Source organism: Schistocerca piceifrons, chromosome 6 (genome assembly GCF_021461385.2).
Source record: "Schistocerca piceifrons isolate TAMUIC-IGC-003096 chromosome 6, iqSchPice1.1, whole genome shotgun sequence".
In the NCBI taxonomy this organism is placed as follows: Eukaryota; Metazoa; Arthropoda; class Insecta; order Orthoptera; family Acrididae; genus Schistocerca; species Schistocerca piceifrons.
Genome location: NC_060143.1, coordinates 27,322,488 through 27,347,730, shown reverse-complemented (window position 1 = coordinate 27,347,730; position 25,243 = coordinate 27,322,488). Strand labels below are relative to the sequence as shown.

Sequence of the window (25,243 nt, the reverse complement as noted above, 5' to 3'; positions counted from 1 at the left end):
AATGTTTACTTATAGTTGCTAAACAATTGACACGTTACTTTATCACAACTGCATTATTCTTAAGCTAATAATAACTGAATTCGTGCACTAAAAGTTCCTTTCGTGTTTTTTTACTCTCTCATGATAACACGAGTTTAATTCGCGCTATGTTAAAATAATGCACAGTACATTTCATCTAAAAACTACTTATAGTCACCATCGATTTATGGCAATGCTATATTTTCCTTAAAAAAATTTAGAAATAACATGAAATGCAGAAGTTTTGTACGTGTAATAGCTTGAAAGGAGTAACCGTACTCACCAGGTAACAGCGTTGCATTTGTTTGAAGCCTTGGGAATTTGTCACCAAAATTGGTAGATGACTGAACATTCGATAGTAATAATCTCCAAGTAGTCTTCTTGCGAGGCAGTTAATTTCAAATTACGCGCCAAGAGCGTTTATTAATTGTCTGTTTGTGTCGCAATATGAATAGTATTTACCTGATGACAGTGGAAATACCGATTATAAAATTCTCTGCGAAATGCCCTTGTCCTGATGATTGCCACTTAAGAGTTTCGGATTATGACGACAGTTCTGCAGCGAGCTGTCCGCGTAGCTCCGCCCATTGGTGGGATTTTCCCGTACCGCCCTCCCCTCCATCCTCAGTTCCCCCACTACCGCCGCCCGAGCGATCCATAGGCGCAGACGTACATGGCTATAGTCGAAAGGTCGTGCGAAGTCCCGAAGGTCGGAGAAAAATATCACGGACCTGCGGCGAGCTGCTCAGAGCATTACTGACTTCGGAAGGGAGCAGTAGTGTTGTTGGAGGACAGGAAAGTGTTTCGCTCACTTTGTGTACATTGTGACTTGAGAATGACCAGGCGTGCAGTAGCTTCGTAGTGTTTCTTTCTATGAAATTTCGGCTGTGCTACCTTATACATCCGTTTTCGTACATTTGTTCTGGAAGTGCTGCAACGAGATAGTGCCTGCTTTGTAGTGATACAGTGTGGAGAGGAGTTTGAGTGTGCAGCGCGTTTTCTTGGGATGCTTGCGCAGTGAATAGTAACGATGTGGCCGCAACAGCAACCGTCGTCTGGTCGTACTGACAGAGCGGAATTGGTTTCAGATTGTGCTTCCGCTCGAGCCAAGGCGTATCCCCATGGAGTTCAGCCATCGACGGGTGTGGAACCTCATCTGTATTCGAGTGCAAAACGACAAGATGTGCTGTCCAGCAAAGAGCAGTCGTCTGCCGGTTGCATGAAGAACTACGGGGACAGCGGTGCTTGCCTCTACGATTCAGGCAGGACTGATTCAGGTTTTCTGTCGGGTGCGAATATAGTTTCTGAACAGTGTTTGTCGTCCGATGACATTTCGTGTTCGAGGAAGTTTACAGACAGTGCATTACAAGAGTCAGTTTCTGAGGACAGGTTAGAGGACAACTCAAAGAGCCGTATGAGACTGGACAAGGAAGATTCCATGAGGCTGGACAGTGGTGTTGACGTGAACGAGCAGTTCAGTAGTCTCAGTATAAGCCCTACGAACGATCTGAATTCTGGCCCTTCAAATGACCTGAACGCCCCGTTCTCTAAGTCTCGGAGTCGGGATTCGGCGGTGGCGACGACTTTTACGAATATCTCGCCTCTGTCTCCGACGAGTAAAGTATCTCTCACGCAGCCGCAACAGAGTTCCGAACAGCTGCATCATCATCAGCAGCAGCAACCTGTTGCTGCACCTGCGTGGGAACTGTACTATCAACAGGATGAAGATGGCGACACGTAAGTTGTTTGAATGTAATTCTTTTGTTTTTTTCTAGCCGCTTAGTTTTGTTGTCATGTGTGTTGAAGGTGGGGAGATACTAACTGTAATTTTTTGGTTGCAGGCAACTTCATATTGCAATTATACAAGGCTTTATTGAAGTTGTGTACGCTCTCATCCAAATGGCACCTCACCCATGCTTCCTAGATATTGTAAACTACGAATGTCAGGTATGTTTCTCTTTTCTTTTTCGTTATTAGTCTTTAGACATTTTGTTTTAGTGTTCTGGCATTAAAGACTTCCTGTCTTGCGCCTCTGTAGGCTAGGTTATCGTGTGAATTAAAACGATAGACTGGTCGTATTGTGTAAACAATGTTAAGATGGTGCTGCCGTTTTACTTTAAACAGGTTAAGAAGGTTAGATGCATAGAACTAACGTCTTGCTTCCATCAGCAGTTGTTTTTATCCCAAATCAGTGGTATTAGTAACAATGTTTTACCATTTCTTTACAGTCGGCACTGCACCTGGCAGTGCTTACGAGACAGCCAAGGATAGTCCGGAGGCTTGTGGTCGCGGGTGCGACGGTGGATATTCGTGATCGTTCGGGAAACACTGCTCTGCATTTAGCGTGCCTCAATGGCGACATTGACTGTGTTCGCGCTCTTACTGAGCCTGTGACTGTGGCGGAAGAAACGATGGCAGGCCTCAGGTATCGCACGTACCAGCACCATGTTCCCCAGGACCTAGAGGAGAGAAACTACGACGGTGAGTCCACAGCACGCCCGCACCCCACTGCATTATCTATCACATGTCGCATCTGTTTTGGAAGGGCCTATGGGAAATTGTGTAGTAGGTTTGTTCTTCCACGCCTTCGATTGGGTATGGCGTAGCTTTTTTTTATTTCATTCTCACAACAGCATAATTGCTACATGTTGATTGTTTTGTGTTGTTGACATTAACTTCCTCGACAGACTTCGACCTCGTGGGGAAAAGCAATTTGGCATTCCAAAGAGCTGGAAAAGAGCTCAGTAGCACCTGCTATTTTTGTTGTTGTTGTTTGTGTACATTGTTTACAACTATACTGTGATATTGCAACATCACCTCCAGACCCTTCCCCCTTGCTCCTCCCTCCTGAAATTTTGATTGTGGTGACTGCTCTGTAGAGTGGACCGAGGCGTAGGTTAGGTTGAAAGGTATTTATGTGGTTGAGAACTGGAGAAGCCACCGAATGTGAATGCCAAATACCGCTTGTGGTAATAGACTACCCCGTACTGATTCATATGCACATTTCATCACAAAAATTAATATTGCCAGGTGAATTCAATAATCGTATATTAGATAATGGCCAAGTGTCCGAAGATAATTTTCATGAACTTATATCGTACATAAACTACGAAATGTTTAAAGTAGTGGCCACTACGGAACTTTTAGCTGTGTGAACAGTTATTTCCACACCTGTTAATGTATTTCATACATTCTCTTACTTCCGTTTGCGTAGTTGACCAGTACATTTGTACTTCTTTCATATTATGTGTATCAGTAACCGTTATCATCAGAGATGTTCTTAAAAAGTGTGGTACAGCTTTGAAATATACGTAGAGAACGCTTTTTTATTGTTTTTTGATCGTGCTATAGTGGATTAACTCGTGGGTGGAAATGAAACAGCACTGTGCAAATTGTTGACATGAGCCTCATTTGGTAGTAGGAGGATATATTGTTGGCCTTCCTTGCAAGGAGAAATGATTCGTGCCATACCCGCCAATGAAGCTATTAATTCTGTATGTTGTGTACATTGTTGGCAGTTGTTCCCTGCAGTTTCAGCGTTTGAAACAGTAACAACCTCAGACCCACAGTGTTCTTTCCCTAGTATTTTATTTATAGACGTTCTTCCCTATTGTTGATATTATTATTTCGGCCATTGTTTATCATTCCAAACAGATGGAGGCTACACTATAGTGTTTACCAGTTTAAACATTAGCTGGGAATACACATCAACTGTATGGCTAGCTGCAGTTAAACAAGCCACGTGTAGGTAATTGATTGAAAAAAACAGCTTGTGTGTAGGCGTGTACTTCCCAGAGCTGAAATGACCGGTGCGTGAGTAACCGGGGGAACTGTGAAAGAGGTAGCAGTCAACCCGAGTTCTTAGTACCGCAGTAATGGTGCGTCGCCTTCCACAATGCCCGCCACTTCCTGTCCTTAGACGACCAAGAATGCAGGAACTCAAATGGTTCAAATGGCTCTGAGCACTATGGGACTTAACATCTTAGGTCATCAGTCCCCTAGAACTTAAAACTACTTAAACCTAACTAACCTAAGGACATCACACACATCCATGCCCGAGGCAGGATTCGAACCTGCGACCGTAGCAGTCCCGCGGTTCCGGACTGCAGCGCCTAGAACCGCAAGGCCACCGCGGCCGGCTTGCAGGAACTCCCCAGTGGTCATTGGCAACAGTTATGACATCTTCAACTTTTATAGTCCTGTCTTCCTCAGTTGCATGTAATATTAAGGTATATTAATAATTTTTACTTACGGACCGTCTGACAGCAACTGAATAAAACACAATTTTAGTGCCATACGCGTTTCGCCTTTATTTTCTGCAAAGAATCACAAAAGTTAACAGACAGTAACGTATTAATAACAAGAGCAGACAAGGGAAATGTAACAGTACTCATGGATAAAGAGCAATACATCACAAAAACCAAGGAATGCATAAACACCAACGCCATACAAAAACTGAAGTCAGATCCATATACACGATTCCAGGCAAATGTGAAACGAACACTGAAAAACATTGAACATACACTCACAGACAAACAGAAATAGTACTTAACACAGAAAAACCCACAAGCACCGACACTCCGCAGTCAACCGAAAGTACATAAAGACAGAATGCCAATGAGAGCTGTTATCAACTTCAAGAAAGCCCCAACATACCACATAGCCAAACACCTCCAAAAGTTAGTTACAAAACACTATGAAGTATAAAACAGAACAGTGATAAACACAAGAAACCTAATAGAAAACATACAGAACATACAGGTACCACACACAGTATCACTGATTTCATTCGATATAGAAAATATCTATACCTCCACCCCTATCACAGAAACAATAGAAATCATAGAACAGAATCTCTCATCCCACAGCAACCTCACCACAGATGAAATAAAAGAAATAACAGATATGCTCAGACTGACAACTGAAGAAAACTACTTTCAGTTTGAGAAAGAATATTATCTACAAACTGATGGACTGCCCATGGGATCCCCAATATCAGGAACACTAGCAAACATTTTCATCAGTCACCTAGGAAATCAGATATTTGATAAGATAACCACAAATGAAAGTTTCAAAATCTTATATTGGTACAGATACGTGGATGACATTATTTGTTTGGTAGATGAGCCAAGTGAAAAAATAGATGAACTCCATTCAGAAATAAACAAAGCTCATCAGTACATAAAATTCACACTTGAAAAAGAAAAAGAAAATCAAATAGTTTCTTGACATTACAGTTAAAAAAGAAAATGGTAAACATACATTTAACATCTTTAGAAAACCAACAGCCACAGACACAATAATACATTCCACATACAGCCACCCCCACAGCCAGAAACTTGCAGCACTGAGACACATGTTACATAAATTAAACAGAATCCCACTCAGCAAGAGAAACTATGAACAAGAAATGAGTACAATCATACAAATAGCTAGGAACAACGGGTATGACACACATGTGGTACACAAGCTCAATCAAAAAATAAAAACACTAATAAAAAACAAACACAACAGTTCCACAATACAAAAGAACTCACAAGCTGAAAACTTACAAACACACACAACAAACACACACAATAACACCACACAGAAAAGAACCAGATGGTACACCATGACCTACACACATAAACTAACGCACAGAGTTGCAAACATTCTAAACAGACAGGGCTTCAAAATAGGATATAAGCCTGGGCAAACACTTCAATTACACCTAAGCCAGCCAGCTACCAAGAGAGACAAATTCCAACAATCAGGAATATATAAACTTGAATGTCAGTTGTGATGCAGTATACATAGGCATGACATGCAGGAATTTTCAAACAAGATACAAAGAACATATCAGATGTTGGAAGTATGAAACAAACCATTCCACATTTGCAGAGCATTTAAAACACTACAACCATTATCCTACAAACATGGAACAAGAAATGAAAATAATGAGAATAAGCAACCATGACAAACATCTTATACAAATGCAAGAAAACTTCCACATCCAGAAAGCCATAGCAGAAAACAAACATGTGATAAATGAACAAACACACATCAGCACAGGCTCCCTACTACACATAGTAAAGGAAATAACATAAAACAAAAAATAATAAAAAAAGAAAACTCTTCCCCACATCATCAGGAGAGACACACACACACACAGCACAAAAAAATGTATATCACACCAAAAAAAAAAGACACACACACAAATGCATACACGAACAGACCACAGATACTTCAATAGTTACACTCATAAGTTTGGCAATAACATTCGATCTTTGGCAAAAACATTTGACAGTCGTCAACAGAAACCAAAACATTGCTTTAAAACAAGCGTTGAGTGCATAGTGTTGTGGAATGGGGAAAAAACCGCAAATTGGCGTTCATAAGAAGAACAACAACACCAAAAATGCAACAGGAGTGTAATATGTAGGAAATTGTCCACACAACCTGTAAGTACAGTTCAAAACATTACTACTTAATAGGAAATACCAACCACCAGAACTGTTTATAACCTATAGGCACAATGACAAAAATGTAAATAAAATAGCTAACATATGTACATATTCCAGGCCACTGATGATGCCTTGCAGAAAATAAAGGCGAAACGCGTATGGCACTAAAATTGTGGTTTATTCAGTTGCTGTCAGACGGTCCATAAGTAAAAATTATTAATATACCGTAACAGTTATCTGTCTTCTGGGTGACTCAAAGGGGCCGGGCCGTTTCCAGCGGACGTCAGGGAATTCCAAATGCACTGCACGTCAACTTGTTATTCCACTGCGGTTTTCCTTTGTTTCTAGGTGGACGATGGGTTTGTCCAACCTCGTCAAAAGTCTATCGAGCCTTGCTGTTATCTGATGTGAAATGGGAAAGTATCAGATAAGAAACTAATCGTGGAAATACACCTGATCATCAATTCATACTGCAGCAGTTTTGGTTTTCTGTAGCGACAAGGGCACTGAGTGGGATGTTAATTGTCTGTGCTGGGACCCACTCAAGTTGCGTGGATGCGGAAGCGTCCGCGGCACGTAACTCGAGTTACTATCTAGGCGGAGAGGCCCAGAGGGTTTTTTTACGGGGGCCGCAGAGCTCGGCATTGCGTGGATAACCTAGTTGCTGCGCTGTTTCCCGCCAGCCAGGTTTTCCCGGCGAGCTCTCGCAAGCGGTCGTGTCGCCACGATGGTGCCTGGGCTCTTTCCACGGCCTGTGAGCTCGCTACAGCCTGACTCGCAAGTTGCGTTCCCAATATGCTCGCATGTCCCGGCCAGTGTCTCTGGGCAGTTGCATCATGTTTTGCTTGGCTTCCCGTTTATGTGATTGCAAAATGTGCTCTCCAACATGTAGCAGATTTTATTGTAGAAGGTACCGAATTACTTCCAGTTTATAACACGCTGCACATTGTTAAACAAGACAACGTTTACTTGTGCCGTTCCACAGTATAGAATTTTCATTAGCGTGTTTGAAATTATAATCAGTCGACCCCTCGTAAGTACTTCAAATGCCACATAATACCATACTTTTGCTTATTTCCTCCTTCAAATATTTTAGCATTCTTCGGCCTTCGCTTGACATGTTATAAATGAGTCTGAAGAGTGGTTTGATGCATCGTTGCTCACTAAACTGTCTCGTGCAAGTCTCTTCATCTGGCTTCTCGTAACTTACACACATTTGAAACTGATCATTGCATTCATGCCTATTAATAGGTCTTCCTCCATTACGGAATTGACGATTCCCTGATGCCTCCGGATCCTGTGTCAATCGAACCCTTCTATTATTCAAGTTACCGCCTGTAACTCGCTGACCCACTACTGTGCACTCGTTTCTTTGTTGTATGTTTGTTAAGCGGTGAAGGCTCTAGGCAAATTAGACGTAAAATTTCCGCTGCACCACATAATAGGTGTGATTGGGATGTTTTCTTTAGCGCGGAGGAGCAGCAATTCACTGTCAGTTCTTCCCAGCGAGATGATTTACTTAGTTATCGGTATTTAATGGTAATAATACCAGCAGGAACTTCACGCTTGTTGCTTTGCTGAGTAATGTAACGCAGTATGCGGCAGGGGTATCTGGAGCCGGCGTATTTCTGTCGCCAAGTTTTGCATTGCGCTCCGCGACCTGGATATGAAGGCTGCGGAACAGGTTTCTGTCGCCGATACCGGCATGTTAGCTGGCTGTTACGGCGATGAGCCATTTTCGCCGTGCCACGAGTGCGGGAGAAGGCGGTCGGCTGGTAATTGACTGCGAAAGTGGTCTGACCCAGGGCTGCGCCGGTTGGTCCCGTTGCAGTGCGGGAATCCCCCGCCGCGTCCGAGGTTGCCGGCCACCCATCGGGTGCCCCCGGGCCGACGTGACGTGACGCAAAGTCAGCCAGGCCTCGCTGAAGCGAGGTCCTCGCCGCTTGCTTTTTACGTTCCGCCAGGCGGCGCCATCCAGCGCCTGTTGGGGGGGATTCACTCAGCAATTTCTCGTCTTCTTGGCGAGATGTACCACTTTGGTGTAGCCTTTGACTTACTGCTGGTACACGGTCAACTGAGCACTTCCCTCAGAGGAGAGAATTAATAGTAATTTGCCTGTATTCCTGTATGGCATCCAGTGCGCTTGACACCGTGGTTGTTATAAGAGCAGAATCGATTTGTTTACTTATTCACGCGGAAGGTAGGCATAGTCTCAGTATCTGTCCATTGTAACTCGTTCCATTAGTTTCCTGTTAAACTAGTGAAGCCTCCTACGTGGATTATCTGAACAAATTCTACTATTTACCTTCCTGGAAGTAATCAATTGGCCTTTCGTCTGCAGGACATGTTTGGATTTCAATGTATTTTAGCTAAGTTATAATAAGTTTAGGTCGCGTGATGAGCAATTGATGAGGGATCTTGACAGGCAGTGAACGTTGTTCGGTCAAAATTAAGACTGGCGGTTAACTGTGCCCATTCGACATCTGGTGCAGATCGATCGTTTGATTGACCATGTGGCACACAAGAACCCGTGGTTCTTTTTGTTCACTCATCAGTACCTTCCAGTATTTCTAGTGCCTGATGTGAGTTTTATCACCTCTTCCTCAACTTAAGCGCAACTATGTTACATGCTTCTTCGTCTCAGTAAAACTGCACACTGTGTGGGTGGTCCCGGCGGAGGTTCGAGTCCTCCCTCGGGCATGGTTGTGTGTGTTTGTCCTTAGGATAATTTAGGTTAAGTAGTGTGTAAGCTTAGGGACTGATGATCTTAGCAGTGAAGGCCCATAAGATTTCACATACATTTTTGAAAACTGCACACGCTCGCCTTCTTTCCTTCGATAGTTATATGGGAGTCGTAACACCCTAGTTATTAGAGCCTGCAATAACGCCATCATTGCACAACATATTGATGGATACTAAACGCCTTTCCTGCAAGCCGCGTTTGTTGAGAGGAGGGGCAAGACCTGGGGCACGGTGTTTAATACTGACTTTTCAGTCATTTTATTGAAGAAAATAACTTTGCACTATATTTTTTTATCCTTTCCCTATGAGCTACGGGGGGGGGGGGGGGGGGGAGGAGGAGGGTGCTTGGGCCCTCTTGCCTGCTGTATAGGCGCCCTTGATTAGCCACTTCCCCCAAAAAAATTGTCCACTACATGTTTCTAAACAGTGTTCGTAGCTCCGCACTGGCGGAAAGTCTCAAAACATTTGAGGATAGTGGCTTTTAACAGTTCTACTACGGATGAGAGAAGGTACTCTTGGGCACGGTTCTTTCCTTTCTTGCCCGGGTGCCAGGCCTTATTAAGTTATAAGAAATGCCTAACTTGAGCAGAGTTTTTACGTAATGCAGAGCTTTACCAGGCAGGGGTGGAAACGCAGGGTAAACAGCTGAGCGAAGCATCTCTGTCGATACAGAAAGCTGAAGTTGGAAGCACCCGACACTGCGGACGTACGACGGAACGTACGCCGTGTGTCTGCGCTGGCGCGGCGTTGCTCGCCCACGTGGCAGGGCGGCAATGACGCAAGCGTCGGGAATGCGCGTGTTTACAATACAATGGGCCGCGCCGCGCTGCTGGAAGTATCGACCGGTGGGCTGAGACGGGCTGGCTGGGGAGGCTAGAAGTCTTCAGGCTGCGGCGTGTGCCGCATCCGGCTGCGGGCGTTCACCCCCTCTGCGGCACACCCTGTGTGTCTCGCTTGTTTCGTTCGACCACGGCGTACCCGTCACCCGAGCGGTCACAACACGGTTTCGTATGCGCGTGCCAACTTCTTATATCCTGTACGATTCTACCTCTTAAATTTCTTCAGACTGATGCTGAATTGGTACTTCTGTCATGGGAGAGGAGAAGGGGCGGCACGGGAGAGAAGAATTTGATTTCCAACGTTCGGGCTCTCGCTGTGGTTGCATAACCTGAGCGACTCAGTTCGTTAACACACAGATTGCGTGCAGTTGTTACGTGGGGGTGCAGTGGAGGATATTTGCAAAACACTTGAAAGAAGGCCTGTGTGAGCTACCTGCTAGTTCTGTGGTTAACACTAGCAATACCAAGGCATTCCCATAACGCGTATTACCCGAGTGGGTACATCATGCACACCCTAAAAAATTTTAAAAATTCGCTAATTGTTGTTGAATTATATTAACATCAAAATTTGTAGAGATGTACTGATGTGAAAGTAGAGTCCAGAACCTGAAAATACATTCCAGCTCACACACAGCAGTACCAGTCAACTTTCTATAACGTATACTCCGGCTTTATGATCACCACAAAAATTTTAAAAATTGGAGTTTCGTTTATTGTTGTTGACTTTCGCTCACAAAATACTTTAAAGAGATACTGATGTGTCAGGAAGAACCTGAACCTGGAAATATTGAGCACGACATTCATTGGAGGAAGACACATCTGCTACTGACACATCAAGTGTTGAGTTAAATATATCTGAAAAATTAAAAACATATATGGAATCTGGTAGAAGAATTCATTAAAAACAATATTTTTTGAAAACCTTAATATATAAAGTAACTGACCAGAATACAATTTCGAAAGATGGACATAGAACACCCCCCCCCCCACCCCCTCTCCCCGGTTTTACGCCGGTTCACTATAACTCACGATGAATGTGTTGTACTGGCATCAAATATCTTTATTGTTTTCTGATATCTGAAAATGCTCGTATGTTTAAACATTTCTAAATGTTCTCGTTGACGTTTTGTGAGTTCCAAATTTTTAATTCTGTGAGAATGTCACTGTATTATCCAGTTTATAAGTATACAGGCGTTTGCTATATTTGTACTGAGCATTGTATGCTATGTTTATGGTAGAATTGTGCTATTGATGCTGATATTTTGGAGTTTTGCTCTAGCTAATTCTGTGTTCCATGTCATAAAGTTGTTAAGGCGTTTCCATAGACAATTCAGAAAATCTGTACACCGTGAATTAAATAGAAAACTAGACAGCGAAAGAATTTGAAGGTAATTTGTTTTGTTCATGGCATCTGCTTCATTTCACAAACGAGAACGGAATTACGACTGTACAGCTGCCTATAACGGTTCAGGGTAACAACAGTTTACAGAAATATCCCATAGCAGTAACCCAACAACCCCTTTTACGATTGTTGTTCGTTGTAAGGTTTTTTTTCGGTGTGGCGGGTTTACTTATGCCATAGAATTTCGGAAAGAGACAGAGACACTAGATAAGGTTATTATATCCAAGCAAAGCAAACTCAGTACGCCACACGTTACTGCGTGGATATTCACAGTGCAGTTGCACATATGTTGCTAACACATCCATGCTGCACGAGCGGGAATACTACCAATCGACAGTTTCTCCCACTTGCATGTACGGCTGTGGTACCCAGTCAAACGCTTCATTAACGAGGTCCAGGTTTAACTGGCCTTTTGGTACCTGCTGCCAACGCAAATAAGCAAACTTTAACCATCCGGTGAGAGATAGTATAGTTTGTGGCTACCAGATATATTTCGAGCGCTACGTAGGGAGGGTATTCGCTGACGGCTGCTGTTGTGCTAACGAGCGTGAAGGAAGTGAAGCTACCGCAGTAGATGGATGTCTTTGATGGAGTTGTGGGGCCAGTTGGTGTATCGGAGCGGTACACGTGCACCGAGATCGCTGTGGCCGCAATTCGCTGGCGGGCGCGCGACTTGCGAACCGCACTGTGGCGTGCAGGTGAGAGCGGGGTCGTCAGAGCCCTCCCCTACTTCCCCTCCCCGCCGCAAAGCCCTACGAGGTCTCGGGAATCCCCAGGCCTCTCGCTGCACATCTGCCGCTTCCAGCAGCTGTAAAAGGTCCCTACCCTGCGCCTGCTGTAATAGATATTTCTGTGTGTGTGTGTGTGTGTGTGTGTGTGTTCAGTCGTTTCCTGTTCGCCTGCAAGTGCTCAGTAGAAGACGTGATGCAATTACCATAGAAAATGCAGCTCTATACATTCTCCTCTAACGGCTATCTTGCTCTCATGTACTGAAGTGAGAAAGCCAAAGAAATTGTGACTGGATGGGTTCTTATTCAGACTAAAAGTAAACGAACATGCTAGCCTTCGTGGACAGCTATCAGTCTTAATAAAGTAATCAGGTTTTGGGTATCATTAATCATAAACAATCAACACTTCGATCCTCTCTCTGAGGTCGGCTTTTGTTCCGATTCGAGCACTAATTTAAAGACAAGCAAGATTGTAACACAAAGCTCGAGCAAGAGGTCGGCACCTATGTATTCTGCTCGATAACGACATTTCCCTGCGTGTTTTTTTTCCCGCTGCGTCTCACTGGCTGCCGTCATCGCGACGGGCAAATTGTTGATACTATATTGTATGTAGGCCGTAGCTGCGACTTCGAGACGAAAAGGAATAGTCGGCGAACTCCCAAATGTTTCATAGTGACACTCCAGAATTTAGTTTTGGTAGTTAAGTAAAGGTACAAATATTGCTTTACTACTGCTCATGCATGGTTGTTCGCAAGTTTTTCATGCCATGGCAAGGCAGTATGAGGAGAGAAAACAATCTCTACATGTGTGAGGATCATGTGTGCCCAAGGGAGTGTAGAGACGCGAGGATGGAGGAAGTCTGCTCAGGCACCGGATGTGGCTAAGGCGATCGCTCGCGACAGGCGCGAAATCTGGGTTCCAGTTCCGGCCTGGCATAGATTTTCATTTGTTCTGAAATACTCCACAGCTGATATTGTACAATAATGGCAGTTTGAGAGTTCATTCTTGAAAGTGTAAGTTGTAAAAGTAAATGGAATATTACGATTCTAGTTGTTCTTTTAACATCACGATATGGGCAACCACAAATTTGCAGACGTTTGCAGTAAAAAGCATTTTGTATTTAAAAAATTCGAATCCTCCAGAAAGCTGTACAGAATAGTGGCGCCATCTTCTAGCATTGTCAAGTCAGTACGGGGGTATTTCTTGTATTTTTTAGTTTCGTTGGAAACGTTGTTAGCCTGTAAGATGTTTTATTTCAAAGCACTGGTTGATTACATTGCATGTATGCTGTAAAAGTGCAGAGCATTATGTAAGCTGCAGCTCTACCTATTCAGGAGACTGCTGCCTTGTAGGTGGCGGGTCGTTTTCCGCGTTTGAACGCCAGCGGCGGCCGATTGTGATTCTGGTCGCCAGAAGGAAGTGCGCTGGCCACCAAGGTCCGAGCGGGTTTTCCGACCACCCACTCGCGGCGCCAGGGATTTCCTGCGCCAAAGTAGGCCTGCTAGAGCCGGCTTGCAGCCCACCAGAGACCTTTCATAGACTCCCGTCAGGAGGCTGTCGCCACGGTACTGTGCCACCACTGTCGACGTATTTCTGAGGCAGTGGCAAGAGTTAATAAGTGACAGCATTCGGAGTGCAAATGCTAAATAGGTAACGGAGGGTGGGAAGTCGATAACAGTCACTTTGAGAATATGATTACATTTTATGACTATTTTTATGTCGTCTCTTAGTAATGTGTCAGTTTCCAGTGTTGCTTTTGACTGATCATTGGAAGGAAGGAGTGAAAAGAAAGCACTAAATATATATAGCTGACGAGCGAGATAATTGTTGTACATTATCGCAAACAGTCCCATGGAAGGTACGGCCGATGAGCGAAGCTACTGTGTGGATTCTTTCGTTTAGGAGCTGTAAGGGTGTTCACCCTGCTTTTAGTTGTGGTATAGATGTGGTAAGTTTGTTGTTGCTTTTTTCAATATTCTGCGCACCACTTTGGCTATACCGGTTGCTCTCCAAATGTGGTCTATGCTAACAAACTATTGCCAATGTCGGGAAGTAGCTTGCGCCAAAAAGTTGTCGCCACTACAAAATTCCGCTATTCCTACTGCGCATATGCCCCCTCGAGTCTGACAGCGGACATAGCGTGGCGTGCCTCTTGGGCTTGATTTTTTGTGAGCGGGCTAGCGGGGGAGAAAGGAGAGGAAGTAAGCAACGGCGCGAAAGTTATGCGTCCGCTGGGAATCCCTGGCAGCCGAATAGAGAACGGGAAAGCTACGCTGCGATGAGCTAGCGGCACGTCTGCTAGAAAGGCGACCGGGTAACGGAGCTGGTAGTTGGCAGCCCTGGACTGGTAATTACCGGAAGACGGGACGAGTAACGTTGTTACGGCACTAGCGAGAGCAGTTAGTGATGCATCTAATGTAAGAGCCGAGTTGGACCGAATATGCTCTTCATTGGTAGTTAACAGTGAAAGACGTGGGTACGGCGTCGTGAAGGGTGATTTGAAGGAGAGTTGGCAAGAGGGTGGAATCAGTGTGACTTTTTTTTTTCATTCTATTTCTAAGTTCCCGGTTCTTTTGGCTATTGTTGGTGCTACAACAGCCAGCGGCTGTTAATTAACTTAGATTATAACGCTCAGCGGCCAGGCGTTGAAGGTTTCTAATACACAGCCGCAAAAAATGCGAGAGTTTACCGATTCCCTTTTGCAGTATTTTCCTCAGTAATTAGCAACTCATTTTTGTGCAACTCTGGGGGAAAATAGTCGTGAGTCGATGAAACCCGAAAGCATCCTTTCAAGTGCTAGTATATCTGATTGTGCGTACCGTGTTTGGACATTGGGTGAAAATACCATTTTGTACAGGCACTCCACGGCATTTTGTTGTATGTATCTTATAGTTAACACTCGCAAATAACGCGATGGGTATAACCTTATGAAGAACCGGTTAAAATGTTCAAATGTGGGTGAAATCTTATGGGACTTGACTGCTGAGGTCATCAGTCCCTAAGCTTACACACTACTTAACCTAAATTATCTTAAGGACACACACATACACACCCATGCCCGAGGGAGGACTCGAACCTCCGCCGGAACCAGCAGCACAATCCATGACTGCAGCGCCCGAGAGCGCTCGGCTAATCCCGTGCGGCAAAACCGGTTAAAAAAGTAAATTTCTTTTATGCATCTGGATGCTGATTATTTTCGAAATAGATTTAAGCCAAGTTAGATAGCAGTGTCTGGCATCACCGTCCACCGCGCTGTTTCGTATCCGTGTCCGATGAACTGTACAGGCTCTGGGAGAGAGGCCGATTGCTGGATTCTGCTGGAGGGAAGCCCCTGAATGTAGCGTGACCTCCGCCAGAGCTCCGGGTCCGCCAGGTGCGTGGGTGGAAGAGCAGAGCGCCACCACTGCTGCGCGGAGCCATTCACTGTTCTGCTCTGCAGTGTGGCCTGGCGGAACTCATTGTGGCGCGTAATTATTACCGGCAGGCTTCCGCAACACACCGGCCGCAGTTCATTAATTAGCCAGCGTTCCGTGCCTACGGCACTCCCAAGGGCAGTTCCACAGAACTGTTCCGCCCAAGTCCGGTCGCCACTTCCGGACGCGGCGGATGTTGACGATCGGTGGGATTTCACAGTTCCCGGCACTGTTTGTCTCTACGAGTTCTGGGTACAGCGTCATTCATGCTCACGAGCGCATGTGAACGGCGCAGCGCCTGGCTTACGTCATCACGGCCGCATCTCACATTCATGCACCCCTCCCCGGCCCCCCTTCTCTGCCCGTACACTGTCTAGTGCTAAGTGTGGACTACTAGTAGTACTGTGGAATGCTACGGCGCATGAGTGTACTGTGCAAGATTTCATTCAGTTTGCGGTGGCGATTGGTTGGTTATCACGGTATTTGTTTTCTTCACAGATGCAGGACTGGAATTAAACATAAGATTGCCTGCGCGTACAGGACAAATAAATCCACCAGAAATTTTGACCACATATTTCAGTTTTAATTCAACATACGCGCCATTTAATAAGATAAATTCCTTCTGGTATACAAGGAACGAGCCGATGTGTTTTGACCTGTGGCATTCAATTCCATTTTGGACTTCACACCTGTACTGCAGGTCATGACTGACAGGAAACACACACGCATACACGTAACGATGTATAAGTAAAAGAGAAATAGCGTCTGAACAGATTGCTTCTGCTATCCCAAAGAATAAAAAGAGTTCGGTATCCCGTACTGAAAATAAACTTCGACTCAAAATGTGGCATAAGGGAACTGTAGTTCATAATAATTACACACGCAGGTTTGTGTACAACATAAAGTGGCACCTTTACGTAATTTTACACAGGCCAATTTGACGGATATTTTGATATCCACGTGCAGGACATAGCAAATTCCCCCGACATTGCTGTTTGCTATATGGTCAGTGTCATATTCACTTCGGCCAATACTTTTTGTATTATATTGTAGCCCCCTCTTCCCAACTTGCCCCTCCCAGTATTGTCGTCGGTCTGGATGTTAATTTTTCACAGGAGCACGGTTGCTAAACCAGCTTTACTGCTAGTCGTGTGACATTGCAGGAAGAAGTGAATAGATGGAAGATGAAGGGAAAAAATCATCAGAAAGGAATTTGTGAATTCCAGCAACATTACAGTGCTTTTTTGTATTTCAAATCCGTTAGTTTATTTTGCTGTGTGGTCCAGGCTGTTCTATGTAAACAAGCTACTCAGTGACGAACTCAGTCTGCCGAAGTAATGTAAAGAATACAATACTCTGCCGGGTGAACCCGTTGGTATGTACAAACAAAGTTAAAAAAAATCGTACTGTTATCCTTAATATATTTGTTCCTTTGTTGAGAGCAGATGTTAAGTGACTACGAATAACCTTGGTATGCTGGTCCAGTCGACCATTCCTTTGGTGTTCGTCCGCAGCTCGTGGTCGTGCGGTAGCGTTCTCGCTTCCCGCGCCCGGGTTCCCGGGTTCGATTCCCGGCGGGGTCCGGGATTTTCTCTGCCTCGTGATGACTGGGTGTTGTGTGATGTCCTTAGGTTAGTTAGATTTAAGTAGTTCTAAGTTCTATGGGACTGATGACCATAGATGTTAAGTCCCATAGTGCTCAGAGCCATTTGGTGTTCGTTGTTAGTCGCGTAACTCGTCATTTCAAGCCACCTGCAGTGTATAATTTGGGACAATTTCAACTCAGAATGCCTTTTGTACGTCACTTGGGAGAAGATTGAAGAGCGGTTACTTGTGTGCGATACCCATCTGTTGACCGGCAAGTGGATTGCAAAGTTCCGGCCATTGAGTGCAGGCAAGCCTTGGGGAATATTGCAAGTGCTTGATAGCAGTTTGTTTGCTGCCGCTGACGGCCGGTGGGAAAACCTGTGACGGCTGTTGTTTCGTCGCTCCCTTCCCCGCAGAAATGGGAAACCTGTCCCCTGCAGCGGGCTTCGGACTTCCCACAGGCAGCTGAATGGCGCGGCTCTGACGCACCTGCACCGTTAAAACAACCTGCAGCTGGTGTCCACGTGTGCTGGCCGGACCTTGAACAGCGCAGCTGCGTTCCCGAACTATGGCGGACATGAGCGCTAGGGCGTAGCGTTGCGAATCTATACCGTGCACCCATAGCACAGGGATGGCGGTTATTTCTGACCAACCGTTTTTCATTCACATCTGTTGTATTCATCTCGAGTACTTGACAGTTAAAAACCGTTCTGAATAACTGTTTTCTGAAATTGCTGATATTTCAAGCAAAGTAGACATGGAACAAAGATTTAATAGTTCTCCTGCAGAATTTTACGTTGTAAGTTCCAAGAGATATAGAACAAAAATATCAAATAAAATGGGTAAATAGAAAAAAAAACTTTGTCCAGTGTTTGCTCCTTTCCTCGCGACAGGGTGAACACTACAGCAATTCACCAGTGTTCTCCTCTGAGTCTAATTTTTTAAATCTCTGTCCGAAAGTAGTGTTGTAATCGAATATATCACTACTATGGAAAAGCGAATATTCAATGCTAAAGGCTGAAAACCATTTCCAAGGGATACAAGCAGACAAAAGCATATTACACACACACACACACACATACGCGCGCGGCAGATAAGCTAAGTTATATTTTTCTTGCAAGCTATGAATGAATTCTTTGGTTCAAATGGCTCTGAGCACTATGGGACTTAACATCTATGGTCATCAGTCCCCTAGAACTTAGAACTACTTAAACCTAACTAACCTAAGGATAGCACACAACACCCAGCCATCACGAGGCAGAGAAAATCCCTGACCCCGCCGGGAATCGAACCCGGGAACCCGGGCGTGGGAAGCGAGAACGCTACCGCACGACCACGAGATGCGGCTAATGAATTCTTTGTTATTGTTGCCATAACTCCCTTTGTTTTGTATTATTTCATAGAAATGACAGACGTTTAATAAGCTTTCGGGTAAAATGTGCAGCTTTTTCCCTTTATTACTTCGATGTTTATTAGTCAGATATGTATCTTCGATTTTTAATGGGAATGTGAATACAGTTGATTTTTTGTTGACAAAACCAAAAATACTCTTTCTAAAAGTTAAACAATTTAGATAGTAGACAGAATATATTTACCAGGAACAATAACGTAACAATAGCTAAATTTTCAGTAATCCATTAATCCGTAGGCAAGTATTTATGGTCCATTCTGTTTATAAATACTCTATAATGTCCTGGTTCGTAAGTAGACTCCTTTCATCAATATCATTCAAAGACAATATCTGTCTTCCAGAAGCCTCAGAACCTCCAACCAAACTTTGTTTTTAAAGAGAGTTTTATGAAAAGCAAAAATTCTGGCATCACCGCGGAGGTAAATTGATATATCGATACTATACCCTGTTTTCAATAAAAAATAAAAATACCTCTTATAATGGAGATTAAACAGTTACCGAAAAATACCGTTATTCAGAACTAAAACATCGGCATCAGTTTTAACCTATGTTTTTCCCATCCCTAGTAAATGGTGGAAGTGCGACGTACCCTTTTGCGTGTTGAATACTATCGATTGGTAATCAAATAGCCGTCCCGATGCAATTCGATGATCTGCGTAACCATTAATTGCGCCACCCGATGTGGACACGCCCGAAGCAGTGTCCCTAAGCTATTGTTTTCTGAAAGTGATAGCTTACAGAGAATGTGCTGTTAACACGTGTATCTACCGATATATTGAAGTAACTATGGCGTTTAGCCATATAACGCTCATTGTTTGCGTATAAACATACAGCAGGGAAACGGGTTGGCACTAAAATGTATTAGCGAAACAGAGATTCTCCTCCAGTGGCAAGTACAGATTGGCCGATTTGACATCAGTTTCTCACCGACACTCTTATGCACATTTTCTGGTTGTATGTACGAAAGTTTTAACTAAGAGCGTCATATCATTACGCCGTTCATATCGTATGGCCTAAAATAAAAGCACGTGTGTGGATTTTAAGGTCTGCACGTTTCTCGACATCTTAATAGTTCACACGTGTTACGACCGCTTGTGATCTTGGCGCTTTCAAGACAGCTACACGAGGGGAGCGAGGATACAATGCGGCGTAGCCAGTTTTCTGTCTTGCTCACGTACCCACATGCTTCTGCTCCCGCTTCGTAGCAGTTGGCAACGCTTGCGCATGTTCCACGTGGAGTTCTGTTTCCGACTCTCACTTGTCCAATTGAGCCTGATAAAGCGCAGTCTTGAGACTATGAATAAATTCACTGCTTCAGTGGAATCCTTTATGTATGATAAGGGTGTCCTCGTTTCCCGTTACTCACACTACCCGTGTAATACGTGCGACAGACGGACCCACTAGATTGGTATTATTGGGTATAGTGTGCGTGGTTTGTGCATGCGCAAATTCTCAGCGCCTCCATACGTCAAAAAATCCTTGTACACCCAACAGAGTGCTTCAGATATGTGGAGCGTGGACGATAACGATTTTCCATTGTGTTGCGAAAGATGAGCAGCAAATCTAGTGTGCAGTGTAATGACTGGTTTATGGAACGGAAAACTCATTTCACATAAAGTTACGCTTCGGTTGAATATATATCCAAATGATTTGATATAAATAATTCAGGTCGATGGAGGATTGTTCGAAACTGCCACTCGTACCACTGTAACACCGCGTAAAAGACTCGACTTCACATACCTCATATCTTACTACCTGCAGTAGATATCCTAATTTCTTCCCCTTCTGTATTTGGTTCTAGGAAAATTTGTTTTTAATCAATGTCTGTAAATTGTATTGAATTTCGTTAAAAATATTATGCACGCGACAACTCTTTTTGCCTTAGTGACACGGTTGAGATTTAATCTCACGAACGAAAACTGACTGTCATATACTCGAATAAAGTTTTCTACCAATTAGTAATTGATTGCTTCATGTCTCTTGCCATACTCCGCCACGGAGATTACGTCAAAACCGACGTTTGCTTGTCTACGCCAGCACCTCATCCGTACGCACGCACAATCAAATGCCAAATGCCATTGCTTGCAGAAACTTGGATTAGTGAAAATCGATCTGTTCTGAAACAGATTGAACAGGGTGTGAAGCGTATTTCCACGAAGCGCATGTCAGCATTAAGGTTTTGTGTGGCTACTACCTCTACCAGAACAGGAACTGTGCTGTGATAGAAAAACGACGTATTTTCCTCATTTGTTATGTTTTACGTTAGTATTACGTGTAAGCGGCACATATTACTACACTATAGCGTGTAGGAGTAAGTCTGTCCATCGGAAAGTTTCGCGCTGTGCATCCGATCGACAAAGATAACATCACTTCTGATGAGAGAGGCGTGTTGTAGAAGTAAATGGTCGGTTGGCAGAGGCGAGGGTCCCAGAATACCTGGGTGTCTGACTCAGCTGCTGCTACCCGTTGTGCCTTGGCATCGTTGGGCGCGTGTTATTTCGGGTGCGTGCTTTTGTCGGTTCGTCCTGTTCTGGAATGCTGCCCTCGTCACGTCACTCCGATTCGGTTATGGCGCGTGCCCCATGGCTCACCACGTCTGTCATTACCGGGAGAATTTTAAGTTTTCTTGTCTTGAACCTCTGCTGAGTAAGGAACTCACCTTCTGCTGCCCCTGAACTGCTAATAGTTACGGTGATGCCCATTGGTAGTATCTCCCCAGTACCCCATTCGTTTGTTCTTATCCTCAGCTGGCGGAAGCCACTATAATAAGTTCATTATTCAGTTTCCATTGTTGTTTCTTACCACTTGATACTTGGTTACAAAGCTCTGTTCATTTAATGAAATATGAGATAACGTAAAACTTGGTCAGGTAACTGTTATCGAAGAGTAGCCTTCTAGCTACTGCATTGTCATATTGTTGTAGTTCAGTGACACTTTCTCTATAGAAGTAAATAACCAATTAAGTGGGACATACACTGTCCTAAATTCAGTCAGGGTCCAAGACTCCAAAGTAACGTGGTTTTTTTTTTCTCCTTTGTTGCAGGTCAGATGTGTATACACATGGCAGCACTGAGTGGCAATGTGGAAGTCATAAAGCATCTGGTTGTCTGGTGTGGTGCAGACATCAATGCCAAAGTAAGTGATCGATATACTTGCGTGAATTCTGTAAAAGTTAATTGACAGTAATGCGTAACTAAACTAAACATATTCCTTGAGACTCATGAGGAATACAGCAACTATTGCTGTTTTAGGAAATCAGAGTTCTTATGTTATTATAAGGACTAGACAGTTCTGCATTTCTATTCCTATTAAAGACAGAGGCAAATATTCTCTCCTTAGTAACACTTTATAAAACATTGAACACAGTGTAAGTTACACAATTCCATATTTAACTTTACAACGTTTTTGAGGTTGTACTTACGTCACATTGTTTGCATGCATAATTCTTAAAGTGCTTGGCTTCAGTTTCAAGCACCTTTCCAGGAGTAAACTGTTTAAACGTCCTGGAAAATAAGGCGGATGACTATATATAGTCAGCTTTACAGCTGTGATATTGCACTATTGTGTTAGTTGTTCCAGTTCTGTGGGCACTATAATGTTAAATTTACAATTTTTACCTGGTGGTATTTGTGCTAGTGACTGAAGATATGAGACAGTTTACACCACAGTGTAATTTGACACCCAAAAATGTAGAATTAAGCAGTGAATTCTGGTATGTTTTGTAGGACGGGAAGAGTGGTCGCACAGCACTACACCTATGCATCGAGCTGGGCCTGGCGCATGTGGCGCGTTTCCTGGTGGAGGAGCTGGCAACCGGTCTGCAGCTGGAGGCAGCTACGTACGCCGGCTACACCGCTTACCAACTGGCAGCTGCCGTAGACTCGGCACTCGCGAGGCAGCTGAGAGAGCACGGCGCGCAGCCCAGGCCGCTACCGGATGACGAACAGAGTGACGAAGAAGATAGTGAAGACAGTGACGCTGAGGTGAGCAGACGCGCTGGAGCTGCCGCCTGATCTGGCACGGGAACTGTGCCCTTTCCTTTGCTCCGTCTCGGGTCCCTCTGTGCACAGTCGTGAGGCTCCCGTGCAAAGTTTGAAGGGTTTTAGTGTCCCTTCAGGGTTTATGGGTAGGCTGATGTAGTGAGACTGTCACGTGTGGACAGATATAACTCATTACATCGGTAGCACTTACAGATCTCCCAAGAGTTGTCTTTCTTGCTTTTGGTCAGAAGTATTTTGGCGTGTATCTAAGTCTCAGACATGGCTTAAAATACTGAGACGTCCCATGTTCCTTAAGCAAATGTTGCTGGAACAAAGGAGATGCTGAAACTACTACAAATTATGCATTTGTGGTGAATGTTACAGTAGCTACTCCTGCTTGCATCCTTTCATGTTGTACCTGATGATGAAAGAGTACAAATTTGATTAACACCACAGGTACAAGCAATATAATGAAAGAGTTTGAAAGACAGGGCTCTTGAGTTGTCATCTGTGATAGCAATTACTGCTGCACATCCTGAGAATGTTACCATTCTCATATTTATTTACCATATATTATGGTGTGTAATATATATGCATGAAGGTCGAAGTAATCTGTGCTCACGTTTTGGCTCAGTATTTCTTGTGCAAATCTGCCATTCCTATTTATTTGACTGTCCTGTATGTAGTGTGTTTGTTCAGTGTAAATGGGTCCTTTGTCCGTTAGTGCTGCTTTTAGGCTGTTGGGAGGAGGAGGGGGTGTTTTGAGATCTGAGGAACTGATTGTGTTCTTTTTTTTTTCTGACCAGCAGATGTACCAGGTTGGGCGCGACATTGGTTTTAGCAGTCTAAGAATGAACGGGCAGCCCGTCGACATCACTGCCTAGAGAGGCACGAAAAGACTGCGGGCTACATGTGGCTTAGTGAGCCACCAGCTCGGTTGTGACTGAGGAGGTACGCAACTGGGGAAGATGACTCCTGTGCCATACTCAAATTGTCTTGTGGTGGATGGACTGGTTCAGTGTTTTGGCAGCCATTCTCTGGTAATCACTATTTGAGAATAACTATGTACTTTGGGATCAGAGGACTACAGAGATTGTATAAATTATTGGTCCAATAAAGTGGAAAGAAAAGTGGAAAAGATGGTCGGATTGTTACCTATGTCATTCTAGTTTGTTCTAGAATGCTTATCCGGATCCTGGCAGCTTAATGTGCACTAATGAGAAAGTAGTATTGTATTCTCTTCCACATTAAATGAACTGCTCTATCCGTCTCCTACCCTTTGAATCCCATTCTAGTCTCGGGATGAAAGATCTGGTTACAAATATCTATTTGGCTCATTACTAGGAAAAGGTTTCACTGCCAATAAATTTGTTTGTTTGCAGTTATGAAAGTTGTAATTTTAAATTAATTGTAAGGGTCTTAAAGACATATTTCTAATGTGATTCAGTGACTTTTCCTGAGATATTGTTCAGCAGCAAACTGTTCGCAGGGATATTCTGCTTGTTAAGAACTGTACCTGCATATTTTAAACTAATATACATACTGTACATTTTCACGCATTTCAAAGTGACATTGTCCATTACAATTCGGTGCTCATTGTTATTTATTACTCATCTAATGCCTATACTTATGCGTCTTTTTCTGAGATGCACAATCAGTGTTGCAAAGTTCATTGTATATTGTTCAGGAAGCAGGCAGATTTTTGCAGGCAAAATGATAGTTCAAAACTTGAAGTTGTCACTGCCTTATACTGTTGTTAACCTTTGGGAAATAACTTATGACTGAATTACTGTTAAAGTTTGTGATATCTGCCTGTGGAAAGTAATTGTTGTTTGTTTTAGTAAGTTGTTAAAGTGTTAATCTATATTTACACGTTGTATGAAGCCACATTTTTGTGGTTTCTATATGAACTTGTATTTGCCAGTCAGTATAACATATTTTTGTGTATCATCTTGTAAATACTGGTATGTAAGTGCAACTATTTTAAGATGAAGCTAGAGGCATTGAATAAAATGCTGTTAATTATAATGAGTGTTGTTTTTCCCCATTCCTAAACTGTTGTTGTCATAGAGGCAAAATCTATTTGTATGTAACTTCAAGTGTCTGATAAGGTGCCCACATTGAATTATCTATTATTTGTTCTGTTACGAAGAAGAGCATAAGTGCTGTATCACAATCCATAGTTTCATTTATTTTTCTAACAAAGGTTATATTGTCTCTAGATGTCACCAAGTAAAACTATACTAATTTTTCAGCTATGTTACAGGGGCCTAGTCCAAAGACTGGGAAAATAATTTTTTAAAATCATTATTTGTTACGTTACAGTATCTTCTGTTATCTTGACACATTACCAAGGTGAATGATATTGACCGACCATTGTGAAGGTTACATATTTTTGCGTTTGCAAAACATAGATGAAGATAGTGTCGTGTCAAGTACCTTGCTAGTATTTCTCGGTTTAATACGTGAATGTTTATTAAAAACAGTTTCAGGCAGTACATGCTTGCATGACCTGAATCATAGTTAGCACTCTCTCTTTCTGCTTCCTTAGAAGGAGGAAAAAAAGATCCCAATCATTGCAAAACAAAAGTGACATTTTACAGATGGAAATAAATTTTTGACAATAGTAATTATTGTCATACTGTCATTGGCACTATGTAATGTGTGGTGTGATAGTTGA

The 25,243-nt window shown here is 43.5% G+C and overlaps 1 protein-coding gene across 2 annotated transcripts; it reads left to right on the top strand.

Moving 5' to 3' along the window:
* The first annotated feature begins 686 nt into the window (after positions 1-686).
* On the top strand, positions 687-24,591 carry LOC124802462 (NF-kappa-B inhibitor cactus). Of its 2 annotated transcripts, none has more exons than XM_047263246.1 (6): positions 687-1,755; positions 1,860-1,965; positions 2,247-2,499; positions 21,627-21,718; positions 22,309-22,566; positions 23,370-24,591. In XM_047263246.1, exons 1-6 carry the CDS (start codon positions 1,049-1,051, stop codon positions 23,445-23,447), a joined length of 1,494 nt encoding a protein of 497 aa, XP_047119202.1. In that variant the 5' UTR covers positions 687-1,048; the 3' UTR covers positions 23,448-24,591. The 2 variants fall into 2 exon arrangements, with proteins under 2 accessions (XP_047119202.1, XP_047119203.1); XM_047263247.1 differs by having other exon boundaries at positions 688-1,755; positions 23,373-24,591.
* The last annotated feature ends 652 nt before the right edge of the window (positions 24,592-25,243 follow it).